At 41.3% G+C, this 27858-nt stretch overlaps 1 protein-coding gene across 2 annotated transcripts in view; it reads right to left on the reverse strand.

Moving 5' to 3' along the window:
• Positions 1-27858, reverse strand: part of HTT (huntingtin) — a 275564-nt gene that overhangs the window by 109760 nt on the left and 137946 nt on the right. For both annotated transcript variants that reach the window (XM_077477874.1, XM_077477875.1), the window contains 12 exons: positions 27618-27744; positions 27153-27274; positions 24192-24302; positions 19039-19116; positions 18269-18492; positions 15337-15415; positions 4788-4949; positions 4558-4613; positions 4308-4456; positions 3016-3269; positions 2536-2658; positions 1069-1307 (listed from right to left, as the gene is read on the reverse strand). In XM_077477874.1, the coding sequence (XP_077334000.1) occupies positions 1069-1307; positions 2536-2658; positions 3016-3269; positions 4308-4456; positions 4558-4613; positions 4788-4949; positions 15337-15415; positions 18269-18492; positions 19039-19116; positions 24192-24302; positions 27153-27274; positions 27618-27744 (1724 nt within the window). The remainder of the gene's footprint in view (positions 1-1068; positions 1308-2535; positions 2659-3015; positions 3270-4307; positions 4457-4557; positions 4614-4787; positions 4950-15336; positions 15416-18268; positions 18493-19038; positions 19117-24191; positions 24303-27152; positions 27275-27617; positions 27745-27858) is intronic.

Below are 27858 nucleotides of genomic sequence, written 5' to 3' on the forward strand. Positions count from 1 at the left end.
AATAACAGCAAACAGCATGAAATAGAGGATATTATTCTAAAAGCTGAATGTGAAACAATAATGCACACAAAAAAATCTGAAGTCGGCTTGAAGAGCGTTTTGGGGGAAAATGCATACAAGAACGCAAAAGCTTCTAAACGCGTAGACAATATGCTCCTTTAACCACTTCGATCACGGGCATTTTCACCTACTTCCTGCCCAGGCCAATGCGCGGCTTTCAGCGCTGTCACAGTTTGAATGACAATTGCCTGGTCATGCTACACTGTACCCATATAAAACAGTTATGTATTTTTTTCACTCACAAATAGAGCTTTTTTTGGTGGTATTTAATCATTGCTGTTTTTTTTTTTTTTTTGCTAAACAAATAAAAAAAAAGGCTGAAAATTTTGAAAAAAAAAAAAAAAAAAAGGATCTGAATTTCGGTTATAAAATTTGGTAAATAAGTCATTTTTTCTCCTTCACTGATGGGCAGGCACTGACCGGCTTCCCTGGTGGGCACTTCAACACCCTCAACTTATCCTGTTGGAAATCATATAACGCCCAGTCAGGATAATGAAGCTACCTCTCAGCCATCATTTTGCTGTAGGCTGGGCAGGATGTGGTTGAGCTGCTTTTTTCTGTGGACTGTTATGGCATTTTTTCTGCTGCCCAGTGTGCATGGACCCTCAGTCCACATAGAAAAGACAAACTTAACGTGTTCATTTTTTTCTATTTGCTACAAAGACAAAGAGCAGCCAGAATTGTGCAGCTCTAGCAGAATGTAACAAAATATACTTTTATTTTCAAAATTGTCAGTCTCTTTTTTTTTTGTTTATAGCGCAAAAGATAAAAAATGCAGTGGTAATCAAATACCTCGAAAAGAAAGCTCCATCTGTGGGGTAAAAAACTACCAGGTTTATTTGGGTACAGTGTGTAATTGTCAGTTAAAATAACGCAGTGCTGCATAGCAAAAATTAGGGCATTAAGGGGGTTCTATCTAACAGAGGTCAAGCTGGCCTTAAACATGAGTTTACAGTCAATGATTCAGCTGCATCCTTCAATTAGAAGACAAAATAAAACCTCACATACCGAGAGAACGTTTCCTCAGGTGGGACCTTTTCCTGGCTCTGCTCAACACAGTTCTCAGTACTTTGTTGGTAATTTTCTCCTTCCCGCAATTTAGCAATATTCTGACATGAGACAAGAAGTGGGCAGAAGGACAGCTCCTGGATCCGGGAAAGAACAATATCCTCTGTAGACTGGGAGATGAGAACTCGAAGGATGGCCAGTATTCCAGATATCCAAAGCTGGACAGTGCTCACAGAAGCCTGCCAAAGGAAACATAGGCAACAATGTAGGATAATAAACTTCTCTACGTCTTACAGCTTTTGTGTATTAAGTATTGCATAGTATGTGTCTACATGCCATCCCTTCAGCACAAGTCTGAAAATTAAAAGTTATATTCCTGGTCTAAAAGATAATCATGCTTTTAGTATACTTATCATTTATTCCTATTGAAAGGCCATCTGCTATAGAGACCAAAGAAAGTGACTTCCATGAGGCTGCATTCACACCTGAGCGTCGCACTTTTGAGCATTTTTTCACATTGTTTTTAAAGCGTTTTTGAGCTTTGGCAGGTTTTAATTCGCCAATACAGAAAAATATCACCTGCATCATCATTTTTTGCTATGTTTTTTAGCCTCATTCCCTTTTATTACCGTATTTATTTTATTTATGAATTTTTCTTTTTTTTTGATAAGGAGTTAAGAGTTAGGGTTTATTTACGCATTATTTTATGTATTTACTTAGGTTAAGGGGTTAAGGTTAGGGGCTAGGATTAGGGTTAAGGATTGGGGTTAGGGTTTTTAATTTGTTTTATAATTAATATTTATTTAAATTATTGTATTTGAGCAAAACGATCAAAACGCAAAAATCAAGCATATCCATGCATGTCCATGAAACAAAAACAAACAAAAAGTTTAAAAAGTGCACCAGACTGCCCAATTTGAGCTACAAAAAAAAAAAGCCACAGAACTTTGAGCTTCAGGCGACTTGGAGGAGAGATGTGAACCAACTACATAGAAAATAATCAATTTTTTATTTCCTCCCCCAGCATTTTGGAATTTTGAGCTACAAAACGCTGAGGTGTGAAAGGGGCCTAAGACTGAATGGCAATTATGGTAGACGTGTAAAATAAGAGACATGTGGTCAGTAGTCTTCTGAATGGGCAGCTGTGCCTCTCCCAGTTGACTACTCAGTAACGTTCTCTACCGAACTGGGAAAGGTGGAAGCACAATTATTCTTTAAAAGGAGAGTGCACAGCTATGCAAATCATTCCACATCATTTTAGGTTCCATTTAAGACCATTTCCTAATAACCACTTTTTCAGTAAATAAGCAAATATTGAAATAAAACATAATATGTGGCCTTAAAATGTTTCTAAAAATAAAAAGACTAATTCAGCTTTGAATAGAGCAAGAAACTTTAAAACCCCTATAATGTCATGTTTTATTTTGTACCAATATCGCTAAAACCACGCATTCGCTAATCGCTTACCATAGTGTATGGGATGACGAACATACTTCTCAGCAGCATATCTACAGGACGCAGGGAAGAAGGAGCAAGGGTTTCAAAAAGAGTGTTCAACACACCCAGAGCTTCATGGGAGTCTATGTGCATCTAAAGACATAACAAATGGCACATTAACATTACTCTTCAATAACCAGTTTAGAGACCCAAATACATCCAAAACTGCATGTTTTAGTCATTGGTTTGGTAATAAGCTTAAATACATATTTTCCTATCATCTCCCTAGGAGTGTCCTTGGGTGGGATTTCCACAACGGAACTCCTTTTTTTTGCCAAAGAAATTCAAACTATGGTTCTACATTGCCCTGGTGGAGTCCCGCTGTTAACTGAAGTCTTTTAGAAAGGGGTGGATATGGAAGGAAAATAAAATCATATGATGTCCTGAAGAAGCAAACAGGCTGCCAACCACTTCCATAGCGAATAAAAAAAGATATCAGGAGTTACTGACCTGCTGCTTTGACAACATGGGCAGAATAATGTCCGCTATCTGCCGGGAGAGCCTCTTCCACTTGTCTTCATTCTCTTTGTGACACTGCTGCAGTACCAAGATAAACATCTCTAGCACCTGATGGTACTGGATAAGTCTGAGCAACATGGACACCACCACTTCCTTCTGAGTCTCCAGCTCTTTCCCTGCATCAGCTTTATTGGCTCCTCGTAATACAAAGAGGTCATGGACTATGGGCTGCAGAGCTGGAATAGCTGCAGTATGGGGAGAGGCAAATATAAAAAGTAAACTAAAGAAACTAAATGACATGTTTGCATTAGACAAAATAAACAAAAAACTAAGAAAAGCAAATTTGATAAAAACACACTGCATCTATATAGTTAGTACTTTTACAATTCCCTACAGACATTTAAGTATGCTCAATCTCCCCATTCCCTGTCGTATCTTGAAAGGTTAGAATGTAAAAGTATTAAAAGGAGAAGTTCACTTTTTAGAAAAAAAAATAGAAAAATGCACATTTTTTTTATTTTTTTTCACCTGCAAAAGAGAAGTGCATTGCCATGCAGGTCTCCTTCAGATCTGCGAGTGTATCTGCTTACCCGTACAAGCAGATACAATCCGACAGGAAGCACGAATTTACTACCGTGGCATTCGTTCATTGAAAACTATAAGCCAACAGCCGCAAAGGCTGCAGAACCTTTTAGATTTCCATGCAAAGCCCTGTCAGTGATGCGCCAGGTGGGCGGAGTCCCACTCTGCCAAGATTTTTTTTCAATTGTGACAACTAGATGGGAGGGAGAAGAATCCACTAGCTGTCATAGTGGGGGGATAGGGGAGGTGTGGGGGATGGTATGTTTGTAACGTGTTACACCCTGAATATGGGTGTAACATGTTAGGAAAGGGGGAACTTCTCCTTTAAGTGGAGAGGGTGCAAACAAGCAGAGCTTCCCCACTTCCCGGGTAACATCTGCAATTTATGTGCATTTCTGGCCTCTCCCCCTCCCCCCGCCGCCTTCTGGGACACACACAGGTTCCAGAATATTACGGGACCATTCAAAAAGTGCAGCTTGACTTGCACATGCGCAAGAGGAAACTGAAGGCTTTACTACCAGTTTCCCTTTGTGAAGATGCCGGCGTCTGCACCCAAAGTTGTTGTTTTTTTGTATTGCTTTTACAATGCTGATGTTCTAAAATGAAAGCATATGCTGTGACTACAGAACTCCTAGAATAAAACAGTTTGGAAAGGTGTAAACGAGCCCTAAGAGTTAAATATTTCAATCATGTATATATACCATGGGTCACAGCTTTCCTCCCACTGGCCATGATGCCGTCACACAGCTGAATGATTTTAGGAATGCCGATGATCTGCTTAGAGTGGTACCTTTCATAGGACAGCAATACCAGGAAGAAGAACACATTGGGAATGATGGCTTCCGATTCCCTGTCAATTTAACAAAAGAGACTTAACAAGTAAATGGGATATCATCTGCACACAAATCCAAATCTGATCTAGCATTCAGGGCATACAGAAGAGGACCTTACCTGAACTGACCTACTTCAATGTACTCAAACTGCTTCAGCACAAAACCAATGAACACCTGAAAGAGCAAAAAGAGTGCATGATTAAAAGAAATGTAAAGTACTTTGAATTATGTTTTTATAAATTTCCCCGATTGTTCTTTATTCAGCCATGATTAAAAAAAGCAATACAATTATCAAAGGGGGCTTAGTTGTTGAGCAACTCCTGTCTCCTGTAGAGTGAAAGATATTACCTGATCAGAATCTAGCAGACAGTAGTTGACCCGAAGTTGGACAAGTTGAGCTAGAAGATCGAGAACCTGTCTCTGCAGCTGCACAGATGTAGTAGTGGTGTACTGCTTCAATGCTTTAATCACCAGGGGCTCAAACAGGCGAATATGGTTATGAATAGTGTTCTACAAAAAGAGTCAAAGAAGAAAAAGATGAACAATTAGCTTTTAATTTTATAACAATGAATATAAGCTAATAATCAAGAGAATGTTGTACATAAAAGCAAATAGGATAGGCATTAACCACTTGCTTACTGGCCACTTAAACCCCCTTCCTGCCCAAGCCAATTTTCAACTTTCAGCAGTCACACTTTGAATGACAATTGCGTGGTCATGCAACACTGTAACCAAATGAAATTTTAATAATTTCTTTCACACAAATAGAGCTTTATTTTGGCGCTATTTACTGGTAATCACTGCTGGTTTTTTTATTTTTTGCTAAAAAATAAACAAAAAAATACAGAATTTTTTTTTGAAAAAAAATAAATAAAAAATAGTTTGTTATAAAACTTTGAAAACAGGTAATTTTCTCCTTCATTGATGTGCACTAATAAAGCAGCACTGATAGGTGGACACTGAAAGGTGGCACTGGTGGGCACCGATAGGCAGCACTTACAGTACATGCATTGGTAGATGGCACTGAATAGCAGCAGTGGCTCTCCCTGTTCGGGAGCGATGTCCCTCTGACAGAAGCCAGTGAGCGGCTTGTTTTTTTTATTCTCCCTCCGATCTTCTGTTTAAATCACGTGATCAGCTGTCATTGGCTGACAGCTAATCACATAGTAAGGGGCGTGCCGCTGATCACAGGGCACGCAGGCAGCGCGATCTCAGAAGGATGAACATGGGCGCCCTCCCGGCAATTAAGCCATCTTTCGCCTATTGCACGGGCAGGTGGTTAACGCGCCCTTCCCCCTATAAAAAAAAAAAAAAAAAAAAAAAAAAAAAAAATATCCTGTTCCTTTAACCACCGCACGACGGTGTACGTCGACAGAATGGCACGGGCAGGCATATGCCCCCCCCCCCCGGTGCCTGCAGGAGCCGGCTTCTTTCCAGGAGCGATCCGTGCTCTGTGCCACCCCCTCGCAATCGCTCCTGACAAACGGGCTTCTTCCTCTGCCTGTGAACTGTAAACACAGGTCAGAGAAGTGATGTAATCTCTCCTCGCGCTTCATTTTTCGTTCGGGAGCCGTGACGAGAGGACGAGAAAAGTGAGTACACATAGGCACACAAATCACCTCCCAATCACCCACCCTGAACACCCCCCCCCCCCAAGTTAACTCCTGCACCCCCAGTCACAGTGTCACCGATTGCAGCATTTATTTTTTTACTGATCGCTGCATTTGGTGTCATTTGTGACTGTAAACAGTGTTAGGGCAGTTAGTGGTAGGCACCTTTAAGTCTAAGGTACCCCCCTAACCCCCGCAATGAAGGTTTAACCCCTTGATCGCCCCCAGTTAACCCTTTCACCCCATGTTGTCAGAGTCACTAAGCGATCTTTTTTCTGATCACCGTATTAGTGTCACAGGTGATGCTAGGTAGCGAGTTAGATATTTAGGTTCACCGTCAGCTTTTTATAGCGTCAGATACTCCCATTAACTACCTAATAACCCCCTGATTGCTCCCTGGTTAATCCTTTCACCCCCTGTCACCAATGATCAGGGCACCTGTCGTTTATTACCCAATAAAGGTTTAACAGCCCCCCGATCACCCGGCGGGTGATATCAGTTAGGTTTTAGGGTCAGTGGCGCTCCAGGCAGCGTCAGATTAGTACCAGTAGAGCCAACACCCACGCACATAACATACACCTCCCTTACTGGTATAGTATCTGAACGGATCAATATCTGATCAAATCTATACTAGCATCCTCAGCAGTTTAGGGTTCCCAAAAACGCACAGTTAGCGGGATCAGCCCAGATACCTGCTAGCACCTGCATTTTGCTCCTCAGCCCCGCCCAGCCCACCCCACCCAAGAGCAGTATTGATCGATCACTGTCGCTTACAAAACACTAAAAACATAACTGCAGAGTCAGGCCTGATCCCTGCGATCACTAACAGTTTTTTTGGTAGTGTTTCATATAGTTGCTGACAGCCTAGGAGCTTTTTTTCCTGAGACTCACTAGTGTACCAATAAATTTAGAGCCCAAAATGGCAAATTGAAGGTACACTAGTTAAGACGCCTACACGTTTCCGGAGCATGACAGATGGTGAAGAGGAAGTCACTCATCTGTTAGATTCAGGCGCAGAATATGATGCTGCGAGTTTGGTGAGCTTTCTGAAAGTGCAATAAAGCTACAGAATATAATAGAAGTCTATTGCAAACTGCAGGAAAGCCAAAAGGTACACTGCGTTGCACACATGGTGCAGGTAAACCACAGCGCATCAGTGTGAAAGCAGCCTTGGACCCCTTTCACACGGTCAGTCCGACATTCCGAACAACTGGACCCTCCATTTAACTCTAAGTAGTGGCAGACATAAACCGGACTTGTGCTCTACCTGCAATACGTTCCGCTAAAAAGTCTCGTGGGCTGCGTCCGTGTCCGCTCTCCAAATGCAGCGTGGACACAGACATGCCATCCACCCGCTCCGCTCATTGTGGCCCGTGACCGGTTACTATGTCGTTTAAGTGGCCCTTGCTCTTCAAAAGGTTGGGCACCCCTGCTGTAGAGCACAGCGGCTCCATGAGAGATGGCTCTGACGGAGTTGTGGTCCCTGCCAAGGTCAGGCGTACCAGACTCCGATCTTCTGCTGTTGTTGAGGTATAAGAACCGCAGGGCTCTCGTATGGAGCAGAGAAGTACTAGTGCCGCTCATCCTTCTAGTGAACTAGCAAGCACAAGCAGCATAGTACACCCTGGTCATACATCCAGCACTGTAGTATCACGTGGTGATGTGGCAAGTCCCTCAAGTGCAGTTCAAGCTCACGAGGTGGCAAGCACAAGTAGTGCCCGCTGCCACCAAGAAGACAAAGACAGGCCCGTCGTGCCCATAGTGTCCTTCCTGCAGAATTCGGCAATCCTAATTGGGAACCCACCACTTCTGCAGCACCCGTACTTCCCCCATTCACTGGCCAACCCCGAATTCAGGTGAAAACAGTCGATTTTACGTCAATTGATTTTTATTCGCCGCTTTTCACTGAAGATCTGTATAGATCTATCGTGGACCAAAGCAATTTATATGCTGGTAAATTCATTACCACTGATCCCCAGTTGTCCCTTGCCAGAGATTGGAAACCAATTACGGTTTCCGAATATCAGACCTTTCTGGGCCTATCCCTTGACATGGGCATATTTAAAATGAGTATGTTGCGGTCATATTGGTCCACTGACCCAATTTACTATCTGCCCCTGTTCTCTGCCTCCACGGCCAGGGCACGATACGAGCAGATCTTGCGGTGTATGCACTTCAATATGAACTCTGTGGAGGCCCTGGATACGATTGGCTCTACAAAATTCAGCCCATTGTAAACCACTTCAATGAATGTTTTGCAGCCTTGTTTACTCCCAATCAAGTTGTCTGCGTTGACGAGTCCCCGATTACATTTTCTGGCTGCTGGTCTTTCAAAAAGTATCTTTCCAGCAAGCGTGACAGATACGGGGTCAAGATGTATAAGCTCTGTGACAGGGCCACAGGCTATACATATAAATGTATGGTTTACGAGGGAAGAGAGTCACGTAGAGCCAGAGAACTGCCCTGATTACATAGGGAGCACTGGCAAGATTGTGTGGGACTTGGTGTCACCCTTATTTGGAAAGGAGTACCATTTGTATGTGTACAAATAAACGAGCGTGACACTTTTTAGTCACTTGTTTGATCATCAGATTGGCACATGTGGCACCGTGCGACCTAATCACCAGGGCTTACTCCAGAGGCTTGTAGATTCCTGTTTTAGGCTGGGGGAGAGAGCCTGCTTCAAGTGCACTAATTTTCTCGCTATGAAGTGGAGGGATAATAAGAATGTTTCTGTTCTGGCCTCCCTTCACGCAGACACGATGGTCAAAATTCCTACGGCAACTGGTGTTGTGGAGAAACCCCTCTGGGTCCACGAATATAACCAAAATATGGGAGGGGTGGACCTCAACGACCAGTTGTTGGCGCCGTACCCAATTGCCCATAAGGCCAGACGCTGGTACAAAAAAAAAAAGTGTCTGTATACATATTTCAATTGGCTTTGCTGAACGCTCATGTGCTATACAGAGCTTGAGGACAGACTGGATCCTTCCTTAAATTTTAGGAAAAGATTGTCACCTTCCCAATCCAAATGCAGTAAGCCGGCTGCACGAGAGGCATTTTCCATATGTCCTCCCTAGTACCCCTACCCAAAGAAGATGTCATGTCTGTAGAAAGTGCAGATATAGTTGTGACATCCGCTATTTTTGTCCCTCTAGTCCTGACAATCCTGGGCTTTTTTTATTGGTAAATGTTTTGAACGCTGCCATACACTAGTGGAGTTTTAGCGTTAGGTACAGCACTGCACAGAGTAAGACACTTTCACAGGGTCTCCCAAGATGCCATCGCATTTTGAGAAACCCAAACCTGGAACCGAACCATTACAGCTACAAATAAAAGTGTAAAAGAACAAAAAAAAAAAAAAAGTTAAAAAAAAAAAAAAAATAGTTGTACTTTTATTGTTCCCTCTTTCTATTGTTCTGCTCTTTTTTACTGTATTCTATTCTGCAATGTTTTATTGCTAAACATTTTTTTGTTTTCAGATATGCCATTTAGCTGCAGCGTGGATTTATTTATCTTGACAGCAACAGCATTTGCTCCAATGATGCATAAAGCCGTGACTCCAGCGCTGTAGGATGTGATTTCACCACCGCAGTTAAAAAAATTTAAAAAAGAAGAAGAGCATATATGCCGAAGCATGGAGGCAGCAGGGATGGAGGAGTGATTTGCTCCTAACGTTTGGGGCGGATGCCCCCATGCTTCGTCATATATATATATTTTAGGCACAGGTTGCGTTAAAAAACGTTTTATTATTTACTAAGGTTTTTTTGTATTTACTTTACAGGTACGGTATGTCTTACTGTTATACTGTAATGTTACTTTGTTTTATTGTTAACCATCATTTGCTTAGCAGGTACGGCATTCAGCTGCAGCGCAGATTTATTTATCTCGACAGCAACAGCGATTTGCTCCCACAATGCATAAAGTCATGACTCCAGAGTTGTAGGAGGTGACAAAATGGTGCATGTATGCCCATCATTAGAAGTGGGTGGATGAAGGGAGGTATGCTAATGGTGGGCATACCCACCGATCAATCTCTTTTTTTTTTTTAATTCAGCCCACAGGCTGCATAAAAAAAAAAAAAAAAAATTACAATATATGACCAACAAGGACCAGCAACGTACTGGTATGTTGCTGTACTTTGAATGGTTATACCAGAATGATGCCTGCAGGTTTAGGTATCATCTTGGTATCATTCTTTTCAGCCAGCAGTCGGCTTTCATGTAAAAGCAATCCTAGCAGCTAATTAGCCTCTAGACTGCTTTTACAAGCAGTGGGAGGGAATGTTCCCCCTCCCCCTCTTCCATGGTTTTCTCTGGCTCTCCTGTCTCAACAGGGTACCTGAGAATGCAGCCGGTGGTTCCGTCAGCTGACCACAGAGCTGATCAGAGACCAGAATGGCTCCAATCATCTCTATGGCCTAAGAAACCAGAAGCTATGAGCATTTCATGACTTGGATATCGCCAGATATAAACAGCTCCATTGGGAAATTGGGAAAGCATTTTATCACACTGATCTTGGTGTGGTCAGATGCTTTGAGGGTAGAGGAGAGATCTAGTGTCTAACAGACCCCAATTTTTTCAAAAAAGGAGTACCTGTCACTACCTATTGCTATCATAGGGGATATTTACATTCTCAAATAAAATGATATAAAAAATAAAGGAACAGTTTAAAAATAAAATAAAAAAGCAAAATAAATTAAAAAGCAAAGCACCCCTGTCCCCCCCTGCTCTCGCGCATAGGTGAACGCAAGCGTCGATCTGGCATCATATGTAAACAGCAATTGCACCATGCATGTGAGGTATCACCACGAAGGTCAGCTTGAGGGCAGTCATTTTAGCAGTAGATCTCCTCTGTGTATCTAAAGTGGTAACCTGTAAGGGCTTTTAAAATTGTATGTAGTTTGTCACCGCTGCACGTTTGTGCGCAATTTTAAAGAATGTCATGTTTGTTATCCATGTACTCGGCCTAAGATCATCTTTTTTTATTTCATCAAACATTTGGGCAATATAGTGTTTTTTTTTTTTTTTAAATGTAAACAAAAAGTGTCAGAAAGGGCTTTGTTTTCAAGTGGTTAGAAGAGTGGTTGATGTGTGAAATAAGCTTTTAAATGTTGTGCATAAAATGCCAGGACAGCTCAAAACCCCGCAAATGACCTCATTTTGGAAAGTAGACACCCCAAGCTATTTGCTGAGAGGCATGTCGAGTACATGGAATATTTTATATTTTGACACAAGTTGCGGGAAAAAGACAATTTTTTTTTTTTGTCACCAAATGATATATTGCTCAAACATGCCATGGGCATATGTGAAATTACACCCCAAAATACATTTTGTTGCTTCTCCAGAGTATGGGGATAACACATGTGTGAGTTTTTGGGAGCCTAGCCGCATATGGGACCCCGAAAACCAATCACTGCCTTCAGGCTTTCTAAGGGTGTAAATTTTTGATTTCACTCCTCACTGGCTCTCACAGTTTCAGAGGCCATGAAATGCCCAAATAGTACACCCCCCAAGCTTTTTGCTGAGAGGTATAGTGAGCATTTTGCAGATCTCGCCTTTTGTCACAAAGTTTTGAAATTTGTAAAGAAAAAAAAAAAAAACTTTTTTTTTTTCAAAAACAAATAAGCTGCAAAATGCTCACCATACCTCTTAGCAAATAGCTTGGGGTGTGTACTTCCAAAATAGGGTCCATTTGGGGGGGGGTTTGTACCATCTTGGCATTTTATGGTCTTCAAAACTGTGATAGGTAGCGAGGAGTGAAATCAAAAATCTACGCCTTTAGAAATCCTGAAGGCGGTGCTTTGTTTTCGGGGCCCAGTACGCAGGTAGGCTTCCAAAAAAAAAAAAAAAGAAAAAAATCACACACATGTGGTATCAACGTACTTAGGAGAAGCAGCAAAATGTATTTTGGGGTGCAATTCCACATTTAACCATGACATGTGTGAGCAATATATCATTTAGTGACAGTTTTCAGTCTTTTTGTTGTTTTCTTTTTGTTATTCAACGGGCTCAACATGCCTCTCAGCAATTTCCTTGGGGTGTCTATTTTCCAAAATGGGGTCATTTGGGGGGTTTTGTATTGCCCTGCCATTTTAGCACCTCAAGAAATGAGGCAGTCAAACTAAAAGCTGTGCAAATTCCAGAAAACGTACACTAGTTTGTAGATGCTATAACTTTTGCGCAAACCAATATATGCTTATCGACATTTTTTTTTACCAAAGACATGCGTTTTGGCCTAAATGTATGACTAAAATTGAGTTTATTGGATTTTTCTTATAACAAAAAGTAGAAAATATTATTTTTTCTAAATTTTCGGTCTTTTTACGTTTATATTGCAAAAAATGAAAATAGCAAAGGCAATCAAATACCATCAAAAGAAAGCTCTATTTGTGGGGAAAGAAAAGGACTCAAATTTAGTTTGGGCACAACATCACATGACCGTGCAATTACCAGTTAAAGCAGCGCAGTGCCAAATTGTAAAAAGTCCACTGGTCTTTAGGCAGCCAAATGGTCCGGGGCTTAAGTGGTTAAGGCACAATCTATAGTACAGTGCTTGTGCAGTGTTATTTGTCCCTTTCTATGTTGTAATATACCTGGCTGATCCTGCTGGTTCCTGTGTTTCCCTTTGTGTGCTGACCATGGTAGTCATAGCTGTTGAGCCATGATACTGTGGTCAATTTACATGCATCATCGCGCTCTCTACTATTAGTCTCTCCCCTCCCTCCCTGCATGGCCTGCCCGTCAGTGTGAGAGCCGATCTCATCCCTGCCCCTCTTGCCGCTATTCCGGTTTAAACAGTTAACTACAATGTATATCTTTTTTTTTTAAATGAAAAGCCTAAATACCTTTTCCTCACACCGCCACTGTGCGGTCACATGACTTCTCTCTCCTGGCTGATGTCAGAGGGGAATCTCAGCCCCTCCCGTTGCTCTCCTTAGGGAAGGAGAGCAGAGGAGGATCATGTGACCACACCTCAGTGGTTTAAAAAAAAATATTTAGCCTGGTCATTTAAAAAACAAAACAAAAACAAAAAACACACACACACACACATTGTAGTGAATAACTGTATGAACTAGAGAGGATATTAGTAAAGTCACAATGTGACTTTACAGACACCAACTTCAAATAAGGTGGAAAAAAAAAAAAAGAAGAATTCCATTATCTTACCATATGGGAACATTTAACTTCATCCTGAATAGGTCCTTACCACCACCTGGCCTGTTTGGGGTTGGTACAGGAATGAAGGAAAATGTTACATTGGTGAGACCTGTACCAATGACATTGGGAACTTCCCTCACATTGTAGATATTTCATCTCACTTCGGGAAAGCAAGTGAAGGGAAACTATCTCAACAGGACACAGCAAAAACAAACAGGAGTTTTAACCCATCCCATGATTTCTAAAACTGAAATAAAAAAGGTGAAGTTTTGGCTATATTTGCACTATAACTTTTTAATGTGTCGAAATTTTAAGTTTATACTGGTAGAAACATAAAAGCAACACAAAAACTGCAGCACCAGCTACCCAAACTTTACCACAGTAAACCAATGATTTACCATCAAGATACATGGTTTATACACCACACCAACCTCATGCTGTGTATACTATGCTGAGGTGTCAGCAGTGAATCATAGGATGCAGTGAGGCATGCCTGAGCTCTTTCTTGCAGAATAAAAATCTGTAAAATACTTTTCTTGGAGTCCATTGAGGGACACAGGAAGCCTTTAACCTTTGTGTTATACCGACGCCTGCGGTGGAATTGGCAATCTGAAGGTTAGCCCAGGACAATCCTCCCACTACAAGCACGCCCCACTTTTGAATCAAATCAGTATCTAGAGCACGATTATAAATACAAAAGGGGTGAGATCTTAAGGGAAGTCTTTAACCTTTGGATGCCCAAAAGCAGTCCAACTAAGAGGTGGGCAACACAGCAAACACATGCTAATAGCGCGCCTGCCCCCCCCCCCCCCCCCCAACTAAAAAAATAAAAATAAAATTGAGAACTAGGTATGCAGCTCAAAGAGCCACCTAAGGGACCTTCTGTCCAAAGCTACCATTAGACAAGACTTCTAGATGTTGGAGAAAAGAATTCCAGGTGGCTGCCTTGTAAATCTGGGAAACAGATGCTTAAAGTCAAAAAGCCCAAGCACGAACATATCTATTAGAGTGTGCCTTGAGAGGGGAAAAAAAAACTGACCCTTAAAGCCCAACTCCAGGAAACTCAAAAATTCTTCCTTGCAGTTGGGCTCCTCCAGCACTCCTGCAAAGGTTAACTGCTTGTTTAGGTCTAGCGGACACAGAAAAGATTTACTTACCAGATCCTCTACTCCACTGGGCTGCCAGACCTGTACTTGTATTATATTCTCCCCCATATGCCAGCAGTCTAAGGTCCTGATGTCAACAAGGGTGCAAGGTTCATAGCACTGCACTGGATCTTATGACACCAAGGGACAGTCCACCTTCTGAGTATGGGGGAGTGCTGTCTGCTGGGGGAGCGGAGGATTGAAAGAGCTTTTACTCTCCCCTACAGTAAACCGTTAACTATTGCAGTATGGGCACAGCCCCACCGCAAGGTTGAATTTTCAAATTTTCCAAAGTGGAATTTTAAATTCAGATGGTCTGCCTGAGCCACCTGGAGATGGTGAATGGAGAAGCAAGTGCACCTTTTCTGGGTCCATCCGGGATTACAAAACGGGAACTGGTCTTTATGAACGAGAGTGGCTGAGACTGCTGCAGATGTCAGCACTGTTACAAGGTGTGCTTGCAAGCACCACCATAACCATATGTAGAATGTGAGCTGGGGGCATTTGTCTAGAATCAGACATGTTGCCACATGGTGGAAGAGCAGCGTTTAGGCTCAGGGTAACAGGCAAACTAAATGTTTGTGTATTGCCATATTTCATTCTACAGAAAATTACTGCGCTGCAGACTGAAAAGGAACAGTACTTATTAATAACATATTACAATATGGCTTGTGTCACACAATTATCTATGCTATATATTTTTTTTATTTGCGATTTTTTTTTCCCCTAGGACAGTGGAATTAACCTTTAAGTAAATTTTCAAGCACAGAAAGGTAATATCTGGACAAACCAGAGACCTTTACCATTTTAGTAAAGAAAGTAACAGAGCATGATACCACTTTCTTCCAACCGTATATAGCTAAAGTTTATGTGCGTCCATTGGTTATAAAGGGTCATTATATCATTGCTAAGTCTCCAGGCAATCACCTCCTACAAACACAGACAGGAGGGTCAGAAGAATCTATAATGAAGCAAGCTGTACCTTGTCTGCACGGTGCTTCGTAACATTGGTAATGCTGTTTTTCAGTTGAGATGAAACCTTCTGGAGCACATCAAACCACCTGGAACAAAAAAAGCAACCAGTCTGTTCTAACATTACAACATTCAATGGACAAATCAATGCAAATATTTTAAATAACATACAAATTTACAAAACTATGAATTGAACAGAAGAAATGTTATAAAGTGCTAGCTACAATGCCTTGAAAACGTATTTACTCCCCTTGAAATTTCCCACATTTTGTCATGTTACAACCAAAACATATTTTATTAGAATTTTATGCGCTAGATCAACACAAAGTGGCACATAATTGTGACATAGAAGGAAAATGATAAATGGTTTTACAAATTTTTAACAAATAAATATGTGTGGTGTGCATTTGTATTCAGTTCGCCGAGTCAATACTTTGTAGAACCCCCTATCACTGCAATTACAGCTGCAAGTCTTTTTGGGGATATCTCTACCAGCTTTGCACATCTAGAGAGTGACATTTTTGCCCATTCTTCATTGCAAAATAGCTCAAGCTCTGTCAGATTAGAAGGACAGCATCAATGAACAGCAATTTTCAATTAGATTTAGGTCTGGACTTTGACTGGGCCATTCTAACACATGAATATACTTTGATCTAAAGCATTCCATTGTAGTTCTGGCTGTATGTTTAGGGTCGTTGTCCTGCTCAAACGTGATACTCCACCCCAGTCTCAAGTCTTTTGCAGACTCTAACTTTTCTTTTCTTCTAAGCTTGCCCTGTATTTGGTTCCATCCATCTTCCCATCAACTCTGACCAGCTTCCCTGTCCGTGCTGAGGAAAAGCATCCTCACAACATGATGCTGCCACCACCATGTTTCACAGTGGGGATGTTGTGTTCAGGGTGAAGTGCAGTGTTAGTTTTCTGCCACATATAGCATTTTGCTTTTAGGCCAAAAAGTCAAATTTTGGTCTCCTGGTGTCCCCCAAGTGGCTTCTCGCAAAGTGCAAATGGGACTTCTTTCTTTCCATAAAGCCTTTCTTCTTGCTACCAGGGCCAGTACAAGGGGGGGCGGAGGGGGTGGATGCCCTGGGCGGGACCATTTACTGGAGGAAGGGGGGTGCAGTAAAAGTGCTGGTGTACCGGCCGTGCTAAATAGATAATGCACCCGACACAAGCTCACACAGCCAGGCCGCCCATCTGCTCCCCCAATTAAAGCGCAGACCGGGTCTCCTACTTGTCATAACTGCAGCAGACCTGGCTCATAAGCTGAGCAGCGCTCCCGCCCCTGTTTTGCTCAGAAAGATAAAACAGCACAGCAAGCACTCACAGATGCAGGATGATGTCATACCAGTGCTTGATCTGTGCAGTCACATGCCAATTCTTATCCAATCATTCTACTCCAGCCCCTCCCCTTTCCCCTGCTGCCAGATTTGGACAACTTTAAGCATCAGTTCCAGGAGGAGGAGGAGGAGGAGGAGGAGGAAGTGGCTAAAATTACTCCTCTGAATCACAGTCAGTTTTTTTCCTTTTGCTTCAAGAATAGAAAGCAGCAGCATGGCTAGTCAGTGATAGGGAGAGGGGCAGCAGCATGGTAGGTTGGTTGTTTAGTGCAGGCAGCAGAGAGAGAGAGGGGAAGAGGATCCAAGGAAAACATGTTGTTACAGTCCATTCATGTTCATCCTGACAATGGGCTGTGAAAGATCTTCCTCATCAGAGGGACAGAACACAGATTTGCATTCATTTAAACCAGCAGAAATCCTGTTTCATACATTAGATCTCTACCTAGGAGAAAAGAATGCAAGGTCTGTGGGTTCTGTCTCTCTGCTTCACCCTAAATCCTTAGGGCTCATTCACACTTGTTTTGCTTTCTGAAGAGCAATCCACATGCAGATCACTCATTAGAAAGCATTAGACACAGCCACTGCCTGTATGCAGCTAATGGGAGTAGCAGTGAGATGTTCAAAGCTTGGGATACTTTTGTATAACCTAACCCTGCTTTAAACTTCTCCACAACTTTATCCATGACCTGCCTGGAGTGTTCCTTGGCATTCATGATGCTGTTCGTTCACCAAGGTTCACTAACAAAGCTCTGAGGGCTTCAAAGAACAGCTGAATTTATACTTTATACTTGAGTAAATGGAGTGCACCTGTGTCTAATTTAATCTATTAGGTGACTTCTGAAGGCAATTGGTTCCAGTAGATTTTAGGTAGGGGTATCAGAGTAAAAAGGGGCTGAATACAAATGCACGCCACACTTCTCACATATTTGTAAAAAAGTTGGAAAACCATTTATCATTTTCCATCCACTTCACAACTATGTGTCACTTTGTGTTGGCCTATCACATAAAAAAATAAAATTTGGGGGGATTTTATGTTTCTGGTTGTAACATGACAAAAAGTGGAAAATTTCAAGGGGTATGAATACTTCTTCAAGGCACTGTATCTGAAAGCTCATTTCCGTCCTTACCTTCCAGTCTTGCACAGTTGTACAGTCTACTCTCCTATACTGAAATTTCTTACTCAGGTTTCATTGCACACTGTTTGCAATAGAAGCTAGAACGAATCAAAGAGCGAGCAATTCCTCCCCAGCTTTACAGTCCTTAGCCTGCCCTGTTATTCTTTGGATGGCAGCTTTTTCAATTATCGGCATCAAATCAAATTGACCCTGCTTAGGAACACCCATTTCTCCACTCTGACATCTGCCCATCAACTCCTCTAAAGAACCAGCCTACAGTTGGGGGCTGTGATGTTTTGAGTAAGCTGTGAACAGGACCCTGCCAGCCCCTCCAACTAGGTATGGTTTATCTGCATTGCACAAAGACCCATTGATGACACGATTGTGTCTTAAAAAGGTATGTAAAGGAAACAAACCATTTTAAAATGGGTACCAGGAAAAGTAAAATGTAAGCAGATTAAACTTCAGCTTTAAGGTGTGTGCTTACCCCGATGCGTCTTGTTCTTGATCAGCTTGGACCATGTTGCGTAGACTGGCATCTGCTAGAGCCTGGGTAAAGTGTGTATATGGAGCCATGAAGCAGTAATGGTATAAGCCAGGTCGCAAGTTAGAAGAGCCAAGGCGCTGTGCTTTTCCCTGGGTTTTGTTAGGGTTTGAGTACAGCGCCTCAAACTGGGATGCTAAATTGGTTCCAAAAAGGGTCTTTAATAGCTAAGAAATATTAAAGAAAAAAAAACAAAAAAAAACAAACATACATTAGTTATTTAAAAAAAAAAAAAATAATAAAAACACACACAACACCAACAAGAATTTTTTTTTTTTTTTTTCTTAGGCCTCTTGCACACTGCAGTTAGAAAGATCGCAGTACAGCGCGTTTTTTTTTTTTCACCGAGTTAAAATGCAGCCCATTATTTACAATGTGCCTGTGCACACAGGCGTGTAAACAAGCGCAAAGGTATTCCTCGGTTTAAAAAAAAAAAAAAAAAAAAAAAAAAGAAAATCTGCATTCCTGCTCAGCATTTTACACCACTGTGCACAAACATGCACATCAATATGAATGCAATTTCCCTAGGAAATTGGTGTGTGTGTGTGCAAACACGCATGTACATGCAAATACGTGCATAAATATGTGCAGATTTGCACAAAACACCTAAAATTACGTCCTAAAAAGCAGAAGCTCAAACATCAGTACCGTGAGCAAGAGGCCTTAGTATTGAGATAATCAGTTATTATTTATCACAGTTTCTTTTAGCTTACCTGTTGCACACAGATTGTGACTATCACTGGCTCCCTACTGAAACAGGTCTTCAGATAACCCAGAATTTCTTCCACACACTGTGCAAATGGAAAGTAAACATTCGAGGATCTCAAGAGACTCTTGCAAAAAAAGTGTCATTATAATAATAACTGCAAAAAACACAATAACCTAACTACAAACATAAATCGGACTCTTTACTCATCATAAAATAATTTTCTTGCAGTCCACTGAGGGACACAACATCATTAACGATCAGGTACTACTGCCTACAGGAAGACAGGACACTGGCACTAGCAAGCAGCACCAAGAGTACGATCAAAACAAGAGAAATGGGACTGAGTAAAGGGCAGATGGAGAAGTAATGGGAAAGAGACACCTCTAAGATAAAAGGTCCTTCCACAATCCAACACTCCCACAGGAGTGATGGGTAATTCCCTAAGGGTGAGGGATTTGAGGGTAAGCATGCTGTGGACCCCTCCAAAGGGCCATGCTGGTTAAAGGACAAGTTCACCTTTTGTAACATGTTACACCCATGTTCAGGGTGTAACATGCAAGCTGTTACGAACGGACCAGCCCCCACACCTTCCCGATCTGACAACTAGCTGGGGGGGTACAGAGGTAGGATGGGCCTCAGCTGACCTTTCCTTGGTTCTTCTGAGGTAGCTTTACTTTTTTGCCTTCCACGATATCCTTGATGATGTTAATTGTCAACTTCCAAAGAGATGGAGTCTCTCGAAAACCAAGCAACCAGGTGCTCCCTGGATACAGCATCTGTGTCCCAGCACCTTAACCAGAGTACTGTGCGCTCTGACCCAAATGGGACAAGTTTAGATGCTTCTAACAAGCCATCACAACTGAAGCATAGGGCGGCAGATAACTGCCCCAAAACTTTATATAAAAGCAATGAGGTCTACCGCAGCAGTGAAAAGATTGCTTTTAAAAAATGTAACCCATTCTGCTATAGTTTGAAATATTCCATTCATAGCCAAAATAGGGAGATTGCCTGCCAGAGAAAACTGTTTTAAAGGAGGTATTCCTCCTGTTGGGCAATAGAATTCTAAAAGGCCAGGCCGACCTCTACTGGCCTGGTGGTTTTGTCACTGTAGATGGGGGGTAGAAACGGACGTGAGATCAGAGTTCTACATGGCTCCGTTTGCAAAGCAGCAGCGAGGTGATGCTTCTTCAGGGCTGGCGGCATTAGAGAGCACAGAGCATGACCAACACTCCATCCAGTGGATGGCATCAGCACTCAATCTCTTAGCATTAACCCCTTTCATGGTAAAGCCGGTGACAACAGGAAATTTAAATGGTACCTAGTTGGTGCAAAGAAGGTAGCTCCCAGTGCTCAGCCCAACTGACCTATCCAGCAGAGCAGGTCTACAGAGACAGAACAAGAATTGAGGAAATAACATCTTTGGATCCAAAAACTGCTTTACGGCTAACTTATTAACAGAACAAGCTCTGAAAAGCTGTGAGAGCAGAACCCCGTGCCCAAAGATAATTTTCAGGCTGGCCCTGCAATGTCCAATCCAGCAGGGCCTGGTTAAGGCACTTCAAAGCTAAGCTGAGTAGAGGCAGATCCGGAAAGCTGCCATGTATAGACCATTTCAACTAGTGATGCAACAATGAATCTTGGAGAAGGAAGAAAAAATAAAAATATTAGGCAAGCAGGGCAGAAGAGGAGGAGGAGGAGGAGTTTATCCTGGGCTGGCCTATAGCATTTTCGTTTGACAGTGACTAATCTTCCTGTAAGCAGCATCATAATCTGACAGTATACGACTCCATATGTCCCTCAATGGACAAGAAATGTAAGTTAATATGAACCTGGATATTGTTCATATTGGCTGCAGAACCTAGTGCGCAGGGAACCCCTGGGGGACAGCATAATCAGAAGTCAGAAAGAACATTAATAAATACTGTTTTAATATAGCACTTCTCCCCAGAATTGCACAAATCAGCAGTCTGAGACCAGCGGAGCGCTAGGAACACTTTGGCTGTTCATACAATGCAGCTCAAACTCAGAAATGTGTTTCAACCAAACCTCTGCAACTGCACATATGGACCAAAGCTAACAGTCTTGGGTTTTTGGTGCAAATTTTCATGTCTAATTAATGTCCAAAAAAAACAGCAAAAGTCCATATTAAAATATCTACATACCAGCAAGGGATGAAGTGTTATAGGAAATATAGCAAAAGCACACGAAATATAGGACTCTATATAAGGAAGTAATGTGAGCACCGCTGTCCCCTACTGCCTTAGATCAGACGTCTGTTTAGACGAAACGTATGTCAGGCAAGATAAGGAAATTGTGGTGCCGTTGTGGCACCTGTGGAGGGTGTAGGACGAGTGCTTGTTTCTGAAATGCTTGTTTAACTTTTTTCTGCTATAAGTAGATTCTTTATTAAACTCATAAGCTTTTATTGAACACTGCGCAATGACTTATGTTCCTCTTCTTATTGGCATATTGTATGACCAGGTCTGAGGTTCCCCAAAGGATAAATTCATATGGTGACTCTTACCACTGGCATCCAGCAAGTGGCTGAACAAGAGAGGTGGCTTATACCTTACTCTATATACTTCTTAAAGTGGATGTAAACAAGATTCATGAAATTTGAGCTGAGGATATACCTGCAGTTTTTTCTTATCTCTCTCCAAAGTACTATGTCCCTTAGCTGTCTCTTGCTCCATTCTTCTGTTATCAGCCTGATAACTCCTGACAAGTTCTCCATCACATATGATAAAAGCAGCCTGAGTTTTGTGTCGGGAAGGATGCTATAAGATTAGTGCTGAGCTGAACACAGAGATGAAAGTCTCTACCTATGAGGAGAGGGGGTGTGTGCCGTTCCTCCAATCAGCTGTCTTGGCTGTATGCCCAGAGTTAACTGCAGTGCTAACCAGGAAGAGGAAAATCTCCCAATGTGCACTTTGTAAACAGTATATAGGGAGATTTGTTTCATTCCTGTGTATTATCTGATGCTGCTCACATTACTGGGTATATGTGAGGGCTTTCATCCACTTTAAATCAACTAAGATGGTGAAAAAAGAACATCTTATACAATTGATTTGCTTCACAATCAATTCATTTAAATACAAGTGGCAAACACAGAGTCCCATATGAATCTTCCCTGGCAATAAAGTGCTGGTGCTCTTTAAAAATGTAAAACTTACTGCTTTATTCCCCTTGTGCATATAGAGCCCCACATGGATTTGCACTCACCAAATGGACATGACCACCTATCTAGTGTGGTAAATCGTGCTTTGTGGGGCATTTCCCTGTTAATGCTCAACTCCTTTCGGATTCATTTAGTTCAGCTCTGTAGCCCATTACCACTCAGAAGGAAGTGCCGATTTGACCCGACACCTGGTATATACAGCATTAGTATGTATAGAAAGATGCCAGCTGTCACGCTTCCATAGTCAGAAGTGCAGCTGTGGTCCCTGTCCAAAGATAGCGTCGATGGAAGTTGCATCACCATGACACAGGTATAGATAGCTTCAACGTGTTACCACCTGATTGGTCTTCCTCAGTCAGGTGCCAGATCAAATCAGCAGTTTACCAAAAACATTTCCCTCCAAGTGGTAATAATAGAGCTACAGAGCTGAGCAAATCCGAGAGGAGCTGAACATCAAAGGAGAAATGCCCTACAAGCTCGATTGACCACACTAGAGATAGGTGGTCATATCCATTTGGTGAGCGCAAATCCATGTGGGGCCCTATAGGCACAAGTGGAATAAAGCACCAAGTTTAAAGTATTTAACCGTTTGCCGAGCGCTGCACACAGATGTATGTTGGCAGAATGGCACAGACAGGCAAATCGGCATACCTGTACGTCCCTTTAAATGTGCTGCCTATCAAGCACGCGAGCTCCCACCATGCGAGCGTGCCCTTGGGTTCTTGCAACTCGATGTTTGCCGTTGGACACGTGATTGTGGTGTGGAGAGGTAGAACGGGGAGATGAATTTCCCCGTTCTGCCTAGTGACATGAAGGGGGATCTACTGATTGCTGTCATGTCAGTGGTAGCCCATCCCCCCCCCCCACAGTTAGAACACCTCCCTAGGACACACTTAACACCTTGATCGAACCCCTTCCCTGCCATTGTCATTTACACAGTAATCAGTGCATTTTTAAAGCACTGATCCCTGTATAAATGACAATGGTCCCAAAATGGTGTAAAAAGTGTCTGATGTGTCCGCCATAATGTCGCAGTCATGATAAAAATCGCAGATCGCCGCCATTACTAATAAAAAAAAAAATGAATAATAAAAATGCTATAAATCTATCCCCTATTTTGTAGACACTATAACTTTTGCCCAAACCAATCAATATACGCTTAATGCAATTTTTTTTTTACCAAAAATATGTAGAAGGCCTAAACTGAGAAACAAAAATTTTTTTTTATAGATTTTTGGGGATATTTATTATAGCAAAAAGTAACCAATATTGCTTTCTTTTTTCTTTATAGCACAAAAAATAAAAACTGCAGCGGTGATCAAATGCCACCAAAAGAAAGCTCTATTTGTGGGGGGGGGGGGGGGAAGACATCAATTTTGTTTAGGTACAGCGTCGCACGACTGCGCAATTGTCAGTTAAAGCTACGCAGTGCCGAATCGCAAAAAGTGCTCTGGTCAGGAAGGGGGTAAATCCTTCCGGTGCTGTAGTGGTTAAAGAGCACTAGCACTTTATCCCCTGGGTAGATTCATATGGGACTCTGTTTATGTGTTTGTGAAGCATATCTATTGTATAACAATATTTTTTTCACCATCTTAACTGATTTCACCAATTGATTTAAGAAGTATAGGTGATTAATGTGACATGTGTGGTTGGTTGAATGCGATTTACACCAATGCACATAATAACTGTAGCAGTCAAAATAACGTGTGTTTGAGGAATGCACAATATATTTAATTTTTTTTCAATCTTTTATGTAATTCAGCACTTATCCAAGGCATATTCCTGGATAAATATATATAAAGAATTGCAGGTGCCACACTACTGTATTATAATCAGGTTTTATCATAGAAAAGTTTCAATTTAATAATCAAAAAACTGGAGTTCACTAGAAAGCATGGGACTAAAAAGACAACTGGCATTTTTCTCGGTGTCTACACTGCACAATGTAAAGCTGCAAAGTTGGCATAATAAACTGATACCTTGCCGATATCGGTCAGAGTAGCTAGTTCCAAAACCTGAGAGAGGACATCCAGAGCAGAGCGAAGGAAACTCCCAAACTTTTCATTGTTGTTCTGAAGATCCAGTGTTACCTATGAAAGAATAGAAAAAAAAAAAAAAAAAAAAAAAAAACACAAAATGAACAGACATAAAAAGGTGACAACTTATTTGGTACACTTATCGTGTGTGTGTGTGTGTGTGTGTGTGTGTGTGTGTGTGTGTGTGTGTGTGTGTGTGTGTGTGTGTGTGTGTGTGTGTGTGTATATATATACACACACACACACACACACACACACACACACGACTGCACACACCCGGCATATAACTTGATAATTAAAAGTATAACTAAAGGTGAAAGGTTTTTTTTTTTTTTTTTTTACTTTTGGATAGCATAGAGATGGATTTGAACAATTGTCAGTTTTTATTGCCCTCTGTGGCCCCCATTTAGGCTATCTACCCTCTCTTTTTATCCTGTTTACCATTAATAAAAGTGAAAGTAAAAGAAAATCCCAAATTTTGGGTTGTCCCCAGAAAAGTAATAGAAGGGAAATTTTCCAATAGGGATGTTAGTTATGGTGACCTGGGGGTCCCCAAGGAATTTCCTTAATTTGCAGGAATTTCCCATCACTTCCTGTTTGGCTATGAGACAGGAAGTGAAGGGAAATCTCTGCAATGGGACACATAGTGAAAAAAAAAAAAAAAATCTGATATGGGGTTATAATATATAGTTTTGCCTATAGTTCTACTTTAAGGTGCAGAGCAGGCAATGGAGATCACCCAGACTTAAATATATAGAAACACATCCCCATACAGGGAAAATGGTGGATTCTACATGTCAGAGGACATACGTGGTTTACATGCGTAAATGTCCATGTGGGCTATATTATGTGGGGGAAACCACTTAAAAAATTAAGGCTAGGATGTCCCCATACAAATCCTCTATTTGTTCGCCACAGTCAGTGCTACCATTTGCTAAGCATTTTAGACAGTGTGGTCACACTGTAGCTCAGTTAAGATTTATGGTGATTGATCACATACAACTGAAGAGAGGGTTAAAGTTACAATGGAGGGAAGTAATGTTTATTCCAGAGGTTTGAATAAAGATGATTTGCATCTGCCATTATAAATATTTTGTTTAAAAATGTAAAATATTTAGCATCTTTCTCTTTTTTCAGGTGTTTATATGGATAACCAGAAATACTGTTTAATTGTACAGTGCCTTGAAAAAGGTATCCAAAATCCCTTGAAATTTTCCATATTTTGTCATGATACAACCAAAAAACGGTAATGTTATTTATTGGGATTTTCTGTGATAGACAAACACAAAGTGGCACATAATTGTGAAGTGGAAGGAAAATGATAAATGCTTTGCAACATGTTTTACAAATAAATATCTGATAAGTGTGGCGTGCATTTGTATTCAGCCTCCTGTACTCTGATACCCCCAACTAAAATCTAGTGGAGCCAATTGCCTTCAGAAGTCACCCAATTAGTAAATAGAGTCCATCAGTGTGTAATAAAATCTCAGTATAAATACAGCTGTTCTATGAAGCCTTCATAGGTTTGTTAGAGAACTTTAGTGAACAAACAGAATTATGAAGGCCAAGGAACACAGCAGACAGGGATAAAATTGTGGAGACGTTTAAAGCAGGGTTAGGTTATAAAAAAATATCCCAAGCTTTGAATATCTCACGGAGCTCTGTTCAATCCATCAACCGAAAATGGAAAGAGTATGGCACAACTGCAAACCTACGAAAACATGACCATCCACCTAAATTGACAGGCTGGGCAAGGAGAGCATTAATCTGAGAAGCAGCCAAGAGGCCCATGATAACTCTGGAAGAGCTGTAGAGATCCACAGCTCAGGTGGGAGAATCTGTCCACAGGACAACTATTATTCGTGCTCTCCACAAATCTGTCCTTTATGGAAGGGTGGCAAGAAGAAAGCCATTGTTGAAAGAAAGCAACAATAAGTCCCGTTTGCGAGAAGCCTCGTGGGGGATACAACAAACATGTGGAAGAAGATGCTCTGGTCAGATGAGCCCAAAACTGAACTTTTTGGCCTAAAAGTAAAATGCTATATGTGGCAAAGAACTAACACTGCACATCACCCTGAATACACCATCCCTCCTGTGAAACATGGTGGTGGCCGCATCATGTTGTGGGGATTCTTTTCTTCAGTGGGGATCTGGAAGCTGGTCAGAGTTGGTGGAGCCAAATACAGGGCAATCTTAGAAGAAAACCTGTTAGAGTCTGCAGAAGACTTGTAACTGAAGATGAGCTTCACCTTTCAGAAGGAAAAACGACCTTAAACATACAGCCAGAGCTACAATGGAATGGTTTAGATCAAAGCATATTCATGTGTAAGAATGGCCCAGTCAAAGTCCAGACCTAAATCCAAATTGAGAATCTGTGGCAAGACTAGAAAATTGCTGTTCACAGACGCTCTCCATTGAAATCTGACAGAGCTTTAGCTATTTTGCAAACTGGCAAAAATGTCACTCTAGATGTGCAAAGCTGGTAGACATCCCCAAAAAGACTTGCAGCTTCATTTGCAGTGAAAGGTTGTTCTACAAATTCTTGAGGAGGTTGAAAACAAATGCACACCACACTTTTCACATATATATTTGTAAAGAAATTTGAAAACCGTTTATCATTTTCATTCCATTTCACAATTATGTGCCACTTTGTGTTGGCCTATCACATAAAATACAATTATATATATATATATATATATATATATATATATATATATATATATATATATATATATATATATATTATACACACACACACGCACGCACGCACGCACGCACATTTTTATACTTAGACACCTGGATAGAGAAAGGACTAAGTTATTTTATGAATGTTTAAATCAAAGTTAAACTTTAAAAACATGAAATGCGCAAGACCTGGTAAAAGTTGTCTGGGCTCTTACATACCTTATAGTTAGCATATGTGGCTTTCAGAACATCATACAACTTTAAATATGATGGGAGATGGTAGAAACTGCCAAGAGATTTGCTTGTTTGAGCTGGACCAGAAGCATCTGCCGGTCGCGAAGCTTCAAAAAAAAGAAAAAAAAAAAATTGTAAAAATGGAGCAATACAATTTAATAGATTTCATAGGATTATTTATACACCAAAGTGTACACTGAGAAGACCTAGCTGATTAACCTAGACCAGGGGTCTACAAACTTTCTAAACAAAGACAGTTAATTGTCCATCAGACTTTCAAAGGGCTGGACTGTGGCCATTGGTAGTAGAAAATTCCCCAGAGTCAGTGGGAGCAACAATGTCAGGGCTTGGAATTAAAAAAAAAATTAGATTGTTGGTACCAGTGAGGGGAATTGTACCCCATCGTTGGTGTCCTCTAATATAAATTAAATGTAAAGTCCAAATGCTTACCCGGATTGGTATCACTGGCTTTTTTGGGGCTCTGCGGCACTGCTGTCTGCTCAACACTCTCTCGCTCCTTCCCTTTCCTCCGGATAGGACTCAAAGAAGGGGGGTTAGTTAGAGACGGAAGAGTGGTCTAAAAATAAAAAATAAAAATAAGTTGAAAACAGAATATTTGACCTTGCATACCATATATGATTATTGTGCCTCTACAGCTGTACTGTAAGGTTTGAGAGGATGTCAAATTTTG

Source organism: Lithobates pipiens, unplaced genomic scaffold (assembly GCF_037356315.1).
Source record: "Lithobates pipiens isolate NorthernLeopardFrog02 unplaced genomic scaffold, aLitPip1_a1.2 Scaffold_13, whole genome shotgun sequence".
NCBI classification, from domain to species: Eukaryota; Metazoa; Chordata; class Amphibia; order Anura; family Ranidae; genus Lithobates; species Lithobates pipiens.